We start from the raw sequence: 18363 nt of genomic DNA, 5'->3' as shown, positions 1-18363 counted from the left end.
TGAAAATTGGCATGAAAATTCAAGTCTAATTTTACATTAGGTAAATAAATGTTATGATCCCTACATTCATTTTAAGATAGCTATGTGAGAAAACCACATATCACGGTCACATTTTTCCTCAATTAAGTAATATCAGCAAAGTCAGTGCTAGTAGGAAAAGAGAAGTGTTAGTGAGAGAAGAGAAAGAGTGCGTAGATTCAAGGTAGTTATGAAACCATAATAACCACAAACTGTACATCTGCTGTGAAAGACAGAGAGGGTATAACTGGGTAATGTGGGTGTGAAAACCGTGGGTTGGGAGTGAATTCAGCACATGAATAGATGCCTTTGTGTTCTGACAGAACACTCCCACAATACGGATAGAAAGTCAACTCATGCAAATGTCATTTTTAGATGTATTTAGTGGTACCGGTTTGAATGTGACATTACACTTTCAAAAAATTTTATGAGACTAAACTCAGCATTACATTTAGTTATTTCACAGACAACTTACAATAAGTAAAAAAGCTGACACACACACACACACACAGTCCATGCTCCTCATCCACCTATGTTTTTCTCCACTCATTCATTCTCACACACACAGTCCATGCTCCTCATCCACCTATGTTTTTCTCCACACATTCATTCTCACACACACAGTCCATGCTCCTCATCCACCTATGTTTTTCTCCACACATTCATTCTCACACACATAGTCCCAGCTCTTTGTCACACCGACGCGGTCGCAGGTGCTATCCTGTGTATGTGCGTGTAGGACTTGTGGAGTGTGACGCTTCCGTGGTGAGAGACACCAAGCGGTAACACACATTCCTCTGTCATTGTGGTTGTGACTGGGTCCCAGCACATCACCGTGGAGATAACCTGGTTCTTGTCGTCACGGCCACCAGTGATGAATAGTTTGTTGTTACAGGCTGCGAGGGCGCAGCTCGCCCTCTCGCCCAGCCGGGTCACCATAGACCAGCTGTCTGACTGGGGGGAGTAGCAGTACAGAGCATGCATAGCACCGCCTGGGGAGAGGGGAGGATTGTTACAACACATACACACAAATGGACACACACACAAACACACTCAATATGATTGCACAGGTGAACTGAGAGTAGAACAGGTTTAATCCACTGACCAACTACATAGATGCGTTCCCTGAAGGTGACAGCGTTAGTACATTTGGCCTCGATGGGCATGGGCGACCGCAGGCCCCAGCTCTCAGTCCCTGGCTCCCAGCACTGCAGCTTATCAGTGGCCAGCTTCCCGTTGGGCCCTCCCCCGATCGCAAAGATCCACTTATTGAAGCTTGCCGCAGCGAATGAGCTGACGCCCAACAGGAGGGGCGGGGCCTGGAACATGAATCAGAGCAGTTTATGTACAGTGAGGGAAAAAAGTATTTGATCCCCTGCTGATTTTGTACGTTTGCCCACTGACAAAGAAATGATCAGTCTATAATGTTAATGGTAGGTTTATTTGAACAGTGAGAGTCAGAAAAACAACAAAAAAATCCAGAAAAACGCATGTCAAAAATGTTATAAATTGATTTGCATTTTAATGAGGGAAATAAGTATTTGACCCCCTCTCAATCAGAAAGATTTCTGGCTCCCAGGTGTCTTTTATACAGGTAACGAGCTGAGATTAGGAGCACACTCTTAAAGGGAGTGCTCCTAATCTCAGTTTGTTACCTGTATAAAAGACACCTGTCCACAGAAGCAATCAATCAATCAGATTCCAAACTCTCCACCATGGCTAAGACCAAAGAGCTCTGCAAGGATGTCAGCGACAAGATTGTAGACCCACACAAGGCTGGAATGGGCTACAAGACCATCGCCAAGCAGCGTGGTGAGAAGGTGACAACAGTTGGTGCGATTATTCGCAAATGGAAGAAACACAAAAGAACTGTCAATCTCCCTCGGCCTGGGGCTCCATGCAAGATCTCACCTCATGCATGAGAACAGTGAGGAATCAGCCCAGAACTACACGGGAGGATCTTGTCAATGATCTCAAGGCAGCTGGGACCATAGTCACCAAGAAAACAATTGGTAACACACTACGCCGTGAAGGACTGAAATCCTGCAGCGCACGCAAGGTCCCCCTGCTCAAGAAAGCACATATACATGCCCGTCTGAAGTTTGCCAATGAACATCTGAATGATTCAGAGGACAACTGGGTGAAAGTGTTGTAGTCAGATGAGACCAAAATGGAGCTCTTTGGCATCAACTCAACTTGCCGTGTTTGGAGGAGGAGCAATGCTGCCTATGACCCCAAGAACACCATCCCCACCATCAAACATGGAGGTGGAAACATTATGCTGTGGGGGTGTTTTTCAGCTAAGGGGACAGGACAACTTCACCGCATCAAAGGGACGATGGACGGGGCCATGTACCGTCAAATCTTGGGTGAGAACCTCCTTCCCTCAGCCAGGGTATTGAAAATGGGTTGTGGATGGGTATTCCAGCATGACAATGACCCAAAACACACGGCCAAGGCAACAAAGGAGTGGCTCAAGAAGAAGCACATTAAGGTCCTGGAGTGGCCTAGCCAGTCTCCAGACCTTAATCCCATAGAAAATCTGTGGAGGGAGCTGAAGGTTCGAGTTGTCACACGTCAGCCTCAAAACCTTAATGACTTGGAGAAGATCTGCAAAGAGGAGTGGGACAAAATCCCTCCTGAGATGTGTGCAAACCTGGTGGCCAACTACAAGAAATGTCTGACCTCTGTGATTGCCAACAAGGGTTTTGCCACCAAGTACTAAGTCATGTTTTGCAGAGCGGTCAAATACTTATTTCCCTCATTAAGATGCAAATCAATTTATAACATTTTTGACATGCGTTTTTCTGGATTTTTTTGTTGATATTCTGTCTCTCACTGTTCAAATAAACCTACCATTAAAATTATAGACTGATCATTTCTTTGTCAGTGTGCAAACGTACAAAATCAGCAGGGGATCAATATCTTTTTCCCCCACTGTATGTGTCTTATGAAACTCTATTTGTCAGATATCTTGTGTAACAACATGTCTCATCAGACAGTAGTTCCAATGCAGAATGACTGGAGTGATCACACCATATAATACATACAGACAGACGGACAGACGGACCTGTGTCCAGCGGTTGTGAAATGTGTCATAGGCTTCCACGCTGGTGAGTCTCTGAGTCCCATCGAACCCCCCCAGGGCATACACCTTCCCCCCGTGAACCGCCATCTTGTGTCTCCAGCGCCCAGTCACCAGGGGCTCAATGGGGATCCACCTGTCCAGTGCACCGTTGTACTTCCACGCCTCGTGCTGTGTCTCTTTTCCTCCTGCAGCAACAAGATGATAGTGAGAGTGAAAAAGAAACAACAGTTGACCTATAAGAACAACCATTGCTTGTTGAAGTAAGGGAGGGAAATTTGACAGGGAAAAGTCTTGTTAGGCAGTTGATACAAGCAGCAGAAAGAGGCAGAAAGACAGAGAGGAGCGGCTGCATCAATGACCCTCGCTCCGACCCAACTCCATCCCTTCCTCAGTCGGCACCAGCAACACAGGTAGTCTAGACTCTAGCTAACCACTATATACTAAAATGTTCACACATATGCCCTTTTTTCAGTTTAAGCAACTGCCGCGTGGAAGGTTTGTGCACGGCCCTAATGTTAGGACTTATAGTACAATCTAGGTGTCTGTGACATTTCACTTAGTTGAGGGAACAAAATAGAGCGGCACTTGCCTTAGGAAGGCACCTTGGTATTCTAAAATGATTCATGCATTGTCTCGATATGGGGTTGTGTACAATCCCAATGGTGTGTAAATGAGGAATGCCACAGCTGTTCTGGATTTATTTCAAAAAGTTAGCATCACGCTTTGTGCTTGCTCTGTCTCCTTCATAGATCTGATAGGACTGGATGGATATAATAAGTAACGAATCAGAAACTAAGTGGAGCTATTGCTTACATTTACCCCTTTACCTCAGATCCACAAGAAGGACAAAGTGAGAGAAGATAGGATGCAAGATTGGGGGAGTCAACTTTTTGGAATGAAACATAGCCAATGAGTGCTAACCATAGAGAATGATAGATGACTCTAGATCCCAAAAGCCAGTTTAAGCATGGGCAGCACCATTGAGGACTTCACCATTTTGAAATAATCATGGGTTAAGGAATAATCACATAATTCCATTCAGGTCATCAGGAGGGATCAGCCAATGAATTATACTTGTGAGCGAACATTCCATAACTGCTGGTGTCAGTAAATCACCAAAGTGGCTTTAATCCTGTTCAAACAACATACTCCTGGTGGCAGTATGCACCCTTACAGTTTGTTTACCAACTCATAGAAGTAGTAGAAGAAAATTGACAACTTCAAAACGGAGATGGCCTCAATGGCACTTCCTACACGGTCAAAGATGCCGTAATGGGACAGATAGAAAGAAGAGTCCTCTATCATTCTCTATGGTACTAACCTCTCCTATGAACAGAAAGCCAATAAATACAGCACTCTCACACAGGAAACCACAGCTGATTGTGCAAACATCCCACACAATGGCCTCCAGCAATTTCGCCCCTCCATCTTAGTAAAGATGCTCTCAGGGACAAATGCTCAGATGTGAATGTAACAAAACTAGCAGCACCACTCACCGGATATGAACACCTCATTCCGGAAGGTGACACAAGCAAACTCCACCCACTTCCTGTTGTGGGACTCCTCCTCCATCTCTGTGATTGGCAGCTTGGCGACTTCCAGCCGGCTGCGGCGCAGAGGGTCAAGGCAGGTCACCGTGGCAACGAAGCGCTCCTCTTTGGTGCAGCCACCGATGATCATGAACACCTCAGATAGGTAGTGCTGTAAACGGGGCTTGGTACGCTCCGTGACCACCTACACACACACTCAGACACACACGGACAGAGACGCGTCAAAAATCACATACACACCAACCCAAAACTAACATTTATAAACACAAACATGATACCAGTATGATCATACACACCTCGTTGCCTGACAGGTGGTAGGTGCGGGCCTCCTGCAGCAGGGTGAAGGCCTCGTCACAGCGGCGAATCAGCTGGTCGGCCTCCACCGTTTCCAGGAAGTAAGCCGGCTCCAGCAGTGGCAGCCGCACGTGTGACAGAAGACCAGCTAGTAGGAGGCATCGCTCCTCCTCCTTCGCTCGCACCCAGTGCATCAGAGCCTATAGTAGAGTAAATATTGGATGGATGGATGGATTTTTGCATTCCTCATAAAGTAAATGAAAAATCTTGTGAAAGGCAAAAAAGTGATGGCTTTTTTAAGGTAATGAAATGTATACTACACCTCAAACACACTCTCCTCCCGTGTCACTCCCAGGTCGTCTCTCTTCAGAGCGTTCTGCAGCGCCCCCGCTGGCAGCTCCAGGTACTCCTCATGCTGAACCACTCTGGAGAACTCTGAAACCAGGTAGTCCTGGACCCTGTCTCTCAGTGCAGGCAATGAGTGGGCCTCAGCCAGACGCAGCACACCTACACAGCTCTCTGGTTGGAGAGAGTCAGCCAGGAACCCTGCACAGGCCTCCACTACACGAGGAAACTGGAGAGAGAAGATGGAGACAGAGAGGGAAGACAGACAGAGAGCGGAGACAGAGAGAGGCAAGAGATGAAATCAAGATGACAGACAATATGTTTTATCTAACTTAATCTAATTCACTTTTATCTGACTTCAGTCGACCCTCTCATGCATACAGTCATGCATACACGCACACACGCACACACACACACACACACACACACACACACACACACACACACACACACACACACACACACACACACACACACACACACACACACACACACACACACACACACACACACACACACACATACACACACACACACATACACCCACACACCCACACACCCTGTCATCCAGCTGTGAGCCTAATTCAGGCCTGAGTGGAAAACAGATCCTGAGAGTAAACAACAAGAATGACTTTCACTTCCCTGTCTCAACTGTCAGCTGATTCAGAGTCATCTTCTGTCTGATGACAAATAAGTAGGAAATATGATGAAGTTTGTGACTGTATGCACTATTTCCATAAGGAGGAAGACGGGGATTTCCATATTCAACACTCACCTATTTAAAAGTCCCCAAGGTTGTGTTATGAGTTGACAGAAACAGAGGATAGACACGAGGAGGAGAGATAAAATGACAAAGATGAAGGAAAAAGGCTGAAAGATTCTCTGTTTCTACTGCATTTCTCTGGTGTTTCAGTTAAGCAATAAGGCCAGAGGGGGTGTGGTATATGGCCAATATACCACAGCTAAGGGCTGTTCTTAGTTAGACGCAATGTGGAGTGCCTGGATACAGCCCTTAGCCGGGGAATATTGCCCATATACCACAAACCCCCGAGGTGCCTTATTGCTATTATAAACTGGTTACCAACGTAATTAGTGCAGTAAAAATAAATGTTTTGTCATACCCATGGTATACGGGTATGATATACCACGGCTGTCAGCCAATCAGCATTCAGGGCTCGAACCACCCAGTTTTTAATAGTGTTTATACAGCATTTATATAGAGTTTACACAGCGTTACGGTAGCATTAGTAGACTCACCTGGAACAGGCTGGCGGCCTCCAGTGTTCTCTGGACGTTGGTGTGTGTGATAGTGGCTCGGCTGGTATAGGTGTAGTCCAGTAGAGTCTTCATGGTCTCACTGTCCACCCCTTTTATCTCCACCTGCTTCTCATGACTCTCTCTCAGACCACTGCAGAACATCGCCCTGGACACACACATAATGTACTCTAAGCATTATAACTTGACAGAGTTGTGAAAGAAACATCTGAGGTCATTCTACAGTGATGGAAGAGAGTGTGTGTATATGTACCTATAGTAGTGGCTGGCGGCGGCGAGCACAGCTCTGTGGCAGGGGAAGTCCTGTTCCTGAACTCGCAGAGTCACGTCGGTCAGCTCTCCACTCACACGAAGCGTCTCCATCCCCCTCTGGAGCTCCACAGACAGGCCTCCATCCTCCCAACGCATCCCACTTCCATCACCCCCTTCACCCTCTTCCCCAGGGTCAGAGCCCTCTCTGGGGGTTTTCTCTGAGGGCGCAGGCAGAGGGGTGTCGGTGGTCCTCTCCAACGAGTCACTCATCCTCACAATGAGAGCCCCATTAACAACACACAACACAAACTCCTATCTCCGCAGACACACACACACTGCGGGACACACTCAACACACAACTTTTCATACTTTTCCCAGAGAATGGAGACAATACACACCAGCCCTTGAACGCACATTCACCACAGCACAGAACTTAACAGTGTGTGTGCATAAGTGTGTGTGAGTGTGTTTATCAGCTCTTCCTGTCAGGTCCTCTGTAATACTTCCCGTTCCTGGTGCTGGTGCTTTGTGATTGGTGGATGTTATGTGGTACATGATGAAACATCGTTCCTGTTCTAGATTCCTTCCTCAACTGTCAATCCCTAGAACTGGCAGTTGGACAACTCTAAACTCTCTTACTCTACCTAGCACACACAAACACACACACATACACGCACACACACATGCACGCACACACACACATGTACGCACACACACACATGTACACACACACACATGCACGTACTCTGCTTTGCGTTGTACCCTTGGCCGTGGTATATTGGCCATATTCCCCCTGTGGTTTTATTGTTTCATTATAGATGTAATAATCTGTGCAGGGCCTATCTTCCATTTCATGACTCTTGTGAACAAGTAAGTTATTGTCTCATTCAGCATTGAGGCAGTCTGAATTGTAGCAGCTGCAGTAATAGTTAAATGTGTTTTCCCTTTTTCCACTAGATGGCAGTGTCAGATCAATGTTCATGTGATAACAGTTTTGGATCATTTCATGCTGAGACACAGGTGTAGTAATAATACTGAGATTGGTTTACAATGGGGCTGTAATGGATTGAAATAGACATCTTCTCTCTGTAATGTTATTCTGAGCCTTTGTGTTAAGAGTCAGAGGCAGATGGCATAAAGAACACAGGTGCATACACACACACACACAGGCACAGACACACACACACACACACACACACACACACACACACACACACACACACACACACACACACACACACACACACACACACACACACACACACACACACAGGCACACACACACACACACACACTCACAGTAGTATGCCCGTTTAATATGCATGTGTTTCCATTGTATCTGTCCTCATAGTGGCTGTGTGTTCTGTTCGTTTCAGTTGTCCCTTTAACCATATATTCCGCTTCCTCTCAGTCTGTCTTTAGGAAGTAGACAAAGCAATATTAGAAGAACCCACATATTACAGACACACAGACAGACTGACAGACAGATTAGGTAAGGCGGAGGTGTCTGACTTCAGATAACTGATACTGGTGTGTAGTTGATACAGCCGTGTGCTTGGTGTGTAGTTTGGCCTGGCGTGTTGGTCAATTTGGGGCAGGATGGGTTGCATCAAGCAATACCTGTAGAGGACCAGTCTCCTGTTCTTCTTGAGTGGACTCATCCAATGGGGTAAGAGTACCATCAGGTCTACACACACCCCTCCACTCCTACCCAGGGGTACCTTTTAGTTTGCAAAATAAAGAAGAACATTATGCACATTAAAGTACATAGAAATGTAATATGTAACATTTTATACAGTCCCCTGTATCAATTTGCTGGGTGAAAAAAAGTATCTGCATATTAAAGCAACAAAAGGTTGTGCAGATTGTCAGTTCTCTTTTACTATTAGCAAAGTGTTGAGTTGCATTTTAGTGTCCTTTTGTCAGATGATGGCAGATGACTTGAAATGGCCACAGTTTTAAATAAGTGTTTCTAAAACCTGCTTTCTACATGGTTGGTCTGCTGATGAAATCTTATGAAATAGCCTTGGCATAACAGACAACGTCTACTGGGAATGAGTCACATGATGTTTCAGCTTTCATTAAACAGGCGCTATGAAAACAATTAATTGAACACAAACCCTGACGCTGGAAGATGATTTCTGTCAGATTGCAATGTTGCAGCAGTTATTACACATTTTGATTTGCAGCACATTCACACCTCCTCTACATCAGGTTTTAGTCTATGAGCTGGAGCTGTGTCTGTTCTCAAACTATTACAGTTGAGACATAACTTTGGCGATATGAATGCAGTTTCTTTGTTTATTGACAATAGGAGGACAGTGCAGACTGAAACCATAAAAAACATTTGAAGCCAGAAATACTTAAGTTTGTCTGAGAATATCATCTTCCTCTTTTTTCTTATGTTCTCCATCTAGGCGGGGCTAAGGTGCTTGTGGAGGTGCAGTCTGGCCCTCTGTATCGTGTGATTGGTTACCCTTTCTCCATGTCCTGCAACGTGAGTGGTTTCTCTAACCCGGAAGCCTGGCAGGACTTCAGATTCTCCATCTACAAGCCAAACAGACCCACCCGTGAAATCCAGATCATCAGCACTGACGACAACAACAACTATGCCATGGCAGTGTACGGCGTCCGCGTCACGGGCGGTGGCATCACTCTGGAGCGCCTGTCAGTGACCTCGGTCCTCTTCCACGTGAAGAGTCTGGAGGAGGGGGACGAGGGCCACACCCCAAACTCAGAGTTAGAATATAACGGGACATACAATGCTAAAGCCACATTGAAGGGTAATGTTATTTTTTACTGCCTAAATGACAATACCTTCTGTGTCTGCCATATCTGTATAATTCACAAACCGTTACTTAACTAACTCTGGTTACTTGAACTTAATCTGACAATCACATTAAACCCTGCCTACTGTAGTGTTGATATCCATCCCTCAAATCCTGTTTCCATAGTGAGAGGACACCCTGACCACCTCCTCCACTGGCTCCGCCTCCTTCAGCCTATCAGAGGGTGATGCCCTAACCCTGCAATGCCTCGCTTCCAGCAACACCTTCCAGCACACCCACCTGTCCGTCACCTGGTATCTCTATGGAGACGGGGAGGCCTCGCCCCGCTCCATCATCTCTCTGGACCGTGATTTGACGGTGAGTCTGGGTCAGGGGTTTGAGGGACTGTACCAGGCAGGGCTCATTGGTCTGGACAAGCTGGAGGAGGCCACATACAGGCTGAAGATGGCCAGGATTGAGCTGTCCGACACAGGGAGGATCTACTGCCATGCCCAGGAGTGGATCCAAGACCCAGACCGGAGCTGGTATCCAATCTCCCATAAAGACGCACAGGCAACCACATTGGAGGTCAAAGCCATAGGTGAGAAACACCTCAGTGTGTTTTTTGCTTCCCAGCCTTAGCCTTGGACCCGATTATGTTTACACATCCATGCAATGTTTTTGTGTTTGTGCTTGGCTAAGAGGAATTATGGGTTAAGAGGACTTATACACGTATGCCCAGTCCTGCTTTTGTCTGATTTCCTGTAACTAAATTCTGTTTTAGGGCTTCCTGTGTCTCAGAGGTGATTATGAGTGATGAGTTTCCTTTCTGTCTAAGAAGTAGTTGTGAGTGAAATTCTGTCTCTCTCTGTCAGAGGTGGCTCCCGACCAGGGTTCTGGCTCTATGGTGGTACGTATGTCCATGCTCAAAACGTAGTTCCAGGAGGGGGAGGAGCTGGCCGTGCAGTGTATTGTGGATGCCCAGGGCCTTGCAGGGCGTGGCCTGGGTCAAAGTCAACCAGGAACTGGCCCAGACCGGGCCAACTGGCGTCCTGTCTGTGGAGCCGGAGTACGGGGGCGAGCTGAGAGTTGTGCGGACGGGTAGAAGACACACCTGCTCACCCTGTGGCCCGTCAGAACCCAGGACCAGGGAGTGTACCACTGCAGGGCCTGGTCACAGGAGAGGGATAGGAACGGGGTCTTCACACAGGGATCCAGCCAGGAGTCAACCACCGAGCCTATCACCATCACAGCTATAGGTGAGTGACCTGTGTTATGTGAATTAAGTTATCAATGTTCTTAAACCGAACTTCAATTAAACTACTCAGTCTGCCCCCCCAGAGTGTGTAAGATTCTGGTTGAATGAAGCAGACGGATAGCCAGCCCACAAGGGTCAAAACGTTTATTTATGAGAGCTCTGAAATCCTTACAATGTACAAAGCCTTTTATATTAAAACACACACACACACACACACACACACACACACACACACACACACACACACACACACTAACTTACACCAGTAGAGAACTCCACCCAGCTTTAGGCGGCTGTATTTTTCCACTGTACCCAGACCACCTGTCTCCTTATCTTTTGCCAGCCTAGCTGTTCCCAGGCCATTGTTTCTCTCCCTAACTTACGGAGGCATCTTCTGTTCCTTTCCCAAGGTCACCTTATTTCGAATACATTTCAACAGGTTATAGGGTTTCTGAGTGAAATAATTTTGTCAAACCTTTAATCATATAATTTCCATTACACCTGACATTGAGCAGAATCAAAGCTACAGGTGAGTAATCTAGTAAGAAGCCAATCAGAATCAAAGCTACAGGTGAGTAATCTAGTAAGAAGCCAATCAGAATCAAAGCTACAGGTGAGTAATCTAGTAAGAAGCCAATTCAAATCAGAACTACAGATGAGTCCTCAGGCCCTGAGTCAGAATTAGAGGGTGTGTTGGAGTTGTAAGGCTACTGAAGATGAGTACAGACAGACGTCGACGGGGGAGATGCATCCACTGTAGTGGTTTTCCAACTGCAAGGCTCAGATCAATATGGCAGTGTGAACATACGTAGCTGTCTTTGTTTAGAAAGGTTTTTCTCTACAATGTCGAAATAACCGGTTTACAGCCTCCATATCACACACTGACAACTGTACTGTACAGGTATCAAATATCCATTCATTTGTATATATCCACTGTGTGCATAAAATTGCTGCAAAGTTAGTTCCCGTTTCAGTCACGTCTTTGGTAACGTTTGTGTGGGTCCATCAAAAACACTCTAATAATTGGTTGACAATAGAGCCTCCCACAGTGCAAGCGATGGCTGCAGGATTTTTATTTATTTTATTTATTTCACCTTTATTTATATTGACTGTACGTTTGTTTATCCCATGTGTAACTCTATCCCATGTGTATTGTTTGTCGCACTGCTTTGCTTTATCTTGGCCAGGTCGCAGTTGTAAATGAGAACTTGTTCTCAACTTGCCTACCTGGTTAAATAAAGGTTAAATATTTTTTTAGTTTTTTTTTTTTTTAAATGCACCCAATTTAATGCGGTAGGTGTTTCATCAGCTTCCCAAATGGCTGCTACATCAAACAACAACATAACCTCAATATCCTTAATAACTTTAGTTTGTGCGTTGACCTGACTCTGACCTCTGTTATTACACATGTACCACACAAACACTTCTCACACTCAGCACCTTCTTTTTTTCTGTTCTCAGAGAGCAGTTTGCCCGTTGCCATGGAGAACCAGAAGGTGAGCGTTGACGAAGGGGACGATCTACAACTCGCCTGTAGAGTGAGCGGGGTCATGGGTCAGCTCTCCGTCACCTGGAAATACAGATCAGCCTCCAAGACAACGGGCCCCTTCAGTTATGTCATCAGCCTAAGCCGGGTGGGTGTGATGGAACCGGGGGCAGAGTTGGGGCAGAGAAACGTTCGTACCCTGCGTCCCACAGCAGACACATTCACCCTAGAGCTGAGTGAGGTTAAGCCCTCTGACGCAGGAGCCTATCAGTGCACTGTCTCCGAGTGGACCACGGAAACCAATGGTAATGCCAAGAAAACCAGCAGCCAATCACAAGACTGCATCGTGGAGGTCCAGCCCGTGGGTAAGAGCACTGAGAGAGAGAGAGAGAGAGAGAGAGAGAGAGAGAGAGAGAATGTCACCCTGGTGGTCAAACATAACAGAAAAGTGAAAACTAAACATTTGTTTGCCTCATTGATTTCCATGAATATTTAATTTAACTCGGCACAGATTTATTCTTCAAGTTATTGGAGACAGTGTTGGTAAATATTAACTGAGACATGTAGCATGAGGTAAGCTTTCAGCTCCCACATTATCTATGTAGAAATCAATAACTTTATGGCCACTGATCTCTCACATGTCAGATGGATTCGATTGAATCTCCTTGCCCTCACAGCCACTAGTAGAGTTGGCACTAAAAAACCTGACAGTTGTCATCAGTGATATCTCATCATTGTCCTCGGCTTGCAGAGTCTTTGCTGAGGGTGGACCTGAAGAGTCGCGGTATTGAGGTGACAGAGGGGTGTGAGGTGGAGCTGGTGTGTCAGGTTCGAGGGCCCTCCCTCCCGGTCACTGTGACGTGGAGCCAGCAGCGTGAGGGGGGGTCGGCCCCGGACAATATCCTGACACTATTGCACACCGGTGACATCATGTGGCGTGGCGACCAGAGTAACTACCAGTTGAGGGTGACCACCAGCAAGGAGGAGGTGCATCACATCCTCCGCATCATCTGAGCAAGCCGCAGGGAGGCAGGGCGCTACCAGTGTGTGATCTCAGCGTTCCTGCAAGGGAGACACAGGAAGCCGCAGAACTCCAACCTGCTGGCTGTGTTGGTCCAGACTCCAGGTAGGTAAGGTCAAAGGTTACAGGTCAACCTGGGGTTAGGGTCTCAGCCTCCATCACACTTTCTTTATCTCTCTCTCTCTCTCTTCCAGAGGGTGTACTCACCCTGTCCTCTAGCCCCTCCTCTCTGGATCAGAGCATCAATGCAGTCATACAGATGGAATGCTCCGTTGTCAAGGCAACTTCTAACTCATCCCGCTTCACTGTCACCTGGTTGGCCCAGAAGAAGGGGGTGGGGAACCAGACCGTCCTCAGCTCAGACCGCGATGCAGTGATAACACTAGGGGCGGAATTAGGCACAGAACAGCGAATCAGTATGAGAAGACGTGAGAGGTGGAGCTTCGAACTGACCATTCGACAAGCCCGTAGCTGGGACAGGGGGAGGTACTACTGTGTGGTGGAGGAGTGTCTACAGGATCCTCACGGCGTATGGTACAAGCTCCTGTCCTCTTCTGCAGCTATGGAACTCCGCCTACAAGAGACGGGTGAATTATCCTGATGACAAGGCAACAAAACACTGCATCGGTAGAAGAACATGCAATGTATATCAGATCTATAGAGTATCTTGTTGTGCTAATTTGCAGTTTCTCTGACTTGAGTCTCTCTCTTTCTGTCTCTATGTTTCTCTCTCTCAGTGAGTGACCTCAGTGTTAACAAGACAGATCTGGATATGGAGGTCAGAGATGGGAAGCGGGTGGAGCTGACCTGCACTTTGACCTCAGGTGACCCTGCCTCTCTCTACGCACTCTACATGGGGCGTGGCTCCTGCTCCTGCTCCTCTCACAGGGTTCCCCTGGTGATTCTAGGCCATGATTGCACCCTGAAATACCCAGATGACAACCAAGGGCTCTAGGACCAGAAGGGGATCTTCTCCGGGAACACTCATGGTACCTTTCTGCTGGGTCTACAGGGAGCTCGTCAGGATGACAGTGGAGTTTACCAGTGCCATGTGGACCAGTACAAGTACAGTCATGACGGCAACTGGGAATGTAGTGCCTCTGACCAATCAGGCAGAACCAACCTCACTGTACGACGACCAATAGGTATGACGTCATAATTTATGAGTCCATGATGTCGGACTATACAAATACAACTGAATCACAATGTGTTGGTTTTTATCTTACCTTCCTCTGTTCTCTCCCTCTCTAGAACTTTAGTCTGAGTTGCTGTCTGAACCAGGATGCCCCACTGGATTAGTTATACTCATCTTCATCCCTCTTGTCTGTATCCTGGCAATTGTCATCATGATGCTGTCAATCAAGCTGAAGGGGCAGGGTTCAGCTGGAAACAAGAAACAAGCCAACTCTCTGTGGGCGGAGGAAAACCCACTGAAGCCATGCCCGGAAGAATGAGAACAGAGGAGAGGTGAGGAGGGAGATAGAGAGAGAATGAGAAGAGCTAAGGAAATAGGAGGAGTACATAAGAGAGGAGTAGAAATGAGGGGAGAAAAGGAGATGATGTGAGATGGGGAGGGATGATAAGATGGGGAAGGGGGGATAAGTGAGAGAATAGGAAAGGAGATAAGGGAGAGCTGAGCAGCATTAGAGCTTTTTTTCATTTTTATGTGATTGATTTTTAATTCCAAGCACCTTATTACTTGTTAACACAAAAGGATTTACATTTACTTCCTTTACGCAGAATTAGAACTTGAAATGTACATTGGCACTCCTTTGAGAGAACTTAATGAGTTTTGATAGATTCAAGAAGAACAAGGCAGAAACAACATTTGATTTTGATGTGAACCATCCAGAGCTGGTTTTAGGGGGTAATGGACATTTTTACGCAGAGTGGAACAGGGGAACCCAAGAGCAGACTCAGATGAGGGGACTGGGATGAAGTAACCAAGGTCTTTATTTAAACACGGGGAAGATGGACTGCAGGCCAGGGGAAGCTCAGGTGAGTTGCAGGACACCAGGTGCGGAGGCTGGAGTGAGAGGGGTTGGGACAGGGTAAACAGGTCCGGAGGGCATCCAAGGAAGTAGTAGAGTGGGGAATCCAGGACAGAGTAGTAGGATGACGAGACGTGGCACTGGAGCCAGGGACCAGATTCAGAGTGGGCGGAATGAGCAGAGATTACGATCTGGCAGTGTGGAAGTGGCAGGACTGAGTATTTGTAGAGGTCTTGATTATGGAACAGGTTGCAGCTGGTGGGGGTCTGCTCTGACTCCAGCACACCTGTCTCCGCCCACACAATCACACACAGAGAGAGAGAGAGAGAGAGAGAGAGAGAGAGAGAGAGAGAGAGAGAGGGAGAGGGAGAGGGAGAGGGAACTGGGGGAGCGGCTGCAGGTCAAGGAGACACAGGATGAGCAGTAGAGGGTGTTGCAGGAGCAGATGTGACAAAAATTGACTTTTGGATGCAATTCTTTTATGTAGTTTTACTTCTCCTGTAAAATATTGAGTTAGTGTTCTCTGATGACTCAAAGCTCCAGACTCGCTGACTAGCAGATGCGCTGAAACCTTTGATCATAAATCTGATCATTAACTTTGTATGAACGAGTTGTTCACAAATATTATATTTATGAATTGTTGAAAGGTATTCCGCCATGTACTGTACTCATCAACATTTTGCCTCAAGAATGGATCGGTTTTATTTCCTAACTTGTTTGAGTTGGGAATGCTAAATAAACTTTTGAAGCACTTCTAAAAGAACTCTGAGAAAGTGTTTATGATATCACAAACATTTCAGACCAAAAGTAATTTATATACCATTGCTGTCAGACATGTACTATTTGTAAAGTTGCTGGTGTTTTATCTGAATTGTAATAAATATAGTTTGAATAAACTTGTTCGTAGCTCACTGTTATTTGTCATAAAAAACAATTTGGTTGAACTCCTCTTCTATTCTAGTACCCTCAGCATGGGGTTATTGGTGACTGAGCATGCATGCGTCTGCCGTCTGTCTGTCAGTCAGTCGGTGTGGGTGCGACTGCGAACGTGGTGGTGGGTTTCGTTACCTCTCTCCATCTCAGTTGTGACAACACAGTTCTGTTCACAGTACCCTGAAATGCAGTGTAAAAAGGGAGCACATGATAATGATTCAAATTTACTATGTGACTCCGTTTTAATAACCAAAAGTGGAATAAATTCATATTCATACGTCAAATAATTTTACTAAATAACAAATTTCACTAAATAACAGAAATATAATTGACATTACGGGTCCACACTTTTCAGAGTTAAATTAACACACTGCTTAGTGTAAAGCCTTATTTGCATTTTTCCCAGAGTACCTTGCCTTTTCGGGTCAATTGTAGAGTTACCACCCATGACTGTATTTGTTAGTGACAGAGACATCATTGTTGAATTTGTTGTTAGCCTTGTTGGCTTCACCAATTCAGTTGTTACTGTAGGCAAATGTTATCATAAAAATGGAACAGTGTATGACAATACATTACATGTATTATAAGGCCTTACTTTGATGGCCAATTTTTACTCTAACACATTGGTGTTAGGATCCTCCTGGTTTACTGGCCACATCAAGCCTGGAAGTCACATTATAATGACTTGCAAAGTGATGTCTTCTTATTGGAAATAAATAAATTCTTAATTAATAAATTCTTATTGGAATCCAACCACTGTTAGGACATCCATGAGTTTGAATTTTTATTCACCCGCAACCTGCATTCAGAATGAGGGTTAGGAATATTGATAAAGAAGACAACCTAAACCATTTTGACTGGAACAACCATTTCAGTAAATTGAACTAACTGATTGGATTAGTTTTGAAAAACGTATGTTTTTTATCTTTGTACAGCATAATATGAATCAATCAATCAGGGTACATGCAAAACAGAGATATTAAAAACAATCCCCCAAAAAACTATCTGCAGTAGAGCATGCTGGGAAATATGATAATGATGGTTGTGGTTTTGATGGGAATGTTTTACTACAAAGTAAAACTCACACAATCACGCTCACATACTCAACACTAATGTCTGACTTATATGAGTGGGTTACATTTACACATAACAGAAATGTTGCATTTATTACATTAAAACCACACGAGAAACATGTAAGCTAAGCATTCTGAGGTCTCACATACATGGGACATACACATTTCAAAGCACATGCAAAGCAATGTCTGATGTCATTGACGCATGCCATGTGCGAGGTGAGGAGGAAATTTAAACAAAACGTTCCATACATGTTTGCCCAGGGCTGAAGTGGTCAGAAAGTGACTTTTTGGACCTAAATGCCAAAACATTCATGAAATAAAGGTGCTCTAAGGTGACCCATTTTGGATACCCTATGAGACATATCCATGTCTTCATCACTGGAAAAAAATTTACATTTGAGTATTATAATTTATCTATATGCATCATGGCTGAGCATGCACATGCCAAATGTTGTCAATTAGCTAGATTAAATTCACTAAAAAGAGAGCGAATAATTCTAATCGAATTCTAATCAAAATGAAACAACAACTTGTTTTAATTAAATAAGCTATGTCTAAATACATGTACATGCACCATAATTACTTCCTGTGGGCACATCATATTAAAACAACGCAGACTATGGAGGGTTTTACACACATCTCATTTTTTCACAGTTGCTGGACAAAGAATCAATATAAAGATAAAGGGACAATGTCCACTCACCCTTATACTGCTCTCAAATATGTGTCACATACATAATGGAACCATCTTACAGATCGCATCAACACTTCTCTAGAAGTTGCATTGCATCCGCGCCCTCGACGTTCTCGCTATAAAACCAGGACTGTGAAGCTTTGTTTTAATAAAAATTAAACGAAAAACAAGCCATCTTTCTTTATTTTTTTTACAATGATAAATACATGTTAAATGTAATAAAATCGGCAGGATAAAATGATAAAATCGGCAGGACAAAAAAGACACAACGCGTTGTTGTTGAACGAGCATTCGTTATAGTAGGCCTAGGGTAG

The 18363-nt window shown here is 45.2% G+C and overlaps 2 protein-coding genes across 2 annotated transcripts; one reads left to right on the top strand and one right to left on the bottom strand.

Annotated features, from left to right (window-relative positions):
* Nucleotides 1-383: 383 nt before the first annotated feature.
* On the bottom strand, nt 384-7252 carry klhl6 (kelch-like family member 6). Its single transcript, NM_001139979.1, has 8 exons — nt 6824-7252; nt 6553-6718; nt 5273-5524; nt 4953-5150; nt 4603-4840; nt 3089-3291; nt 1124-1337; nt 384-1010 (listed from the first exon to the last, which is right to left on the bottom strand). Exons 1-8 carry the CDS (start codon nt 7090-7092, stop codon nt 712-714), a joined length of 1839 nt encoding a protein of 612 aa, NP_001133451.1. The 5' UTR covers nt 7093-7252; the 3' UTR covers nt 384-711.
* Nucleotides 7253-7675: 423 nt separating this feature from the next.
* LOC106582039 (immunoglobulin superfamily member 2-like) lies at nt 7676-15600 on the top strand. Its single transcript, XM_045704892.1, has 14 exons — nt 7676-7692; nt 8199-8232; nt 8449-8491; nt 9240-9610; nt 9783-10191; nt 10466-10523; nt 10728-10849; nt 12310-12699; nt 13086-13283; nt 13350-13460; nt 13550-13942; nt 14093-14253; nt 14311-14500; nt 14655-15600. The coding sequence occupies exons 1-14, from the start codon at nt 7676-7678 to the stop codon at nt 14807-14809; spliced, it is 2652 nt and encodes an 883-aa protein (XP_045560848.1). The 3' UTR covers nt 14810-15600.
* Nucleotides 15601-18363: the final 2763 nt, after the last annotated feature.

Source organism: Salmo salar, chromosome ssa21 (assembly GCF_905237065.1).
Source record: "Salmo salar chromosome ssa21, Ssal_v3.1, whole genome shotgun sequence".
Classification (NCBI taxonomy): Eukaryota; Metazoa; Chordata; class Actinopteri; order Salmoniformes; family Salmonidae; genus Salmo; species Salmo salar.
The sequence above is the reverse complement of the archived record's forward strand: the minus strand, read 5'-3'. Positions and strand labels throughout refer to the sequence as shown.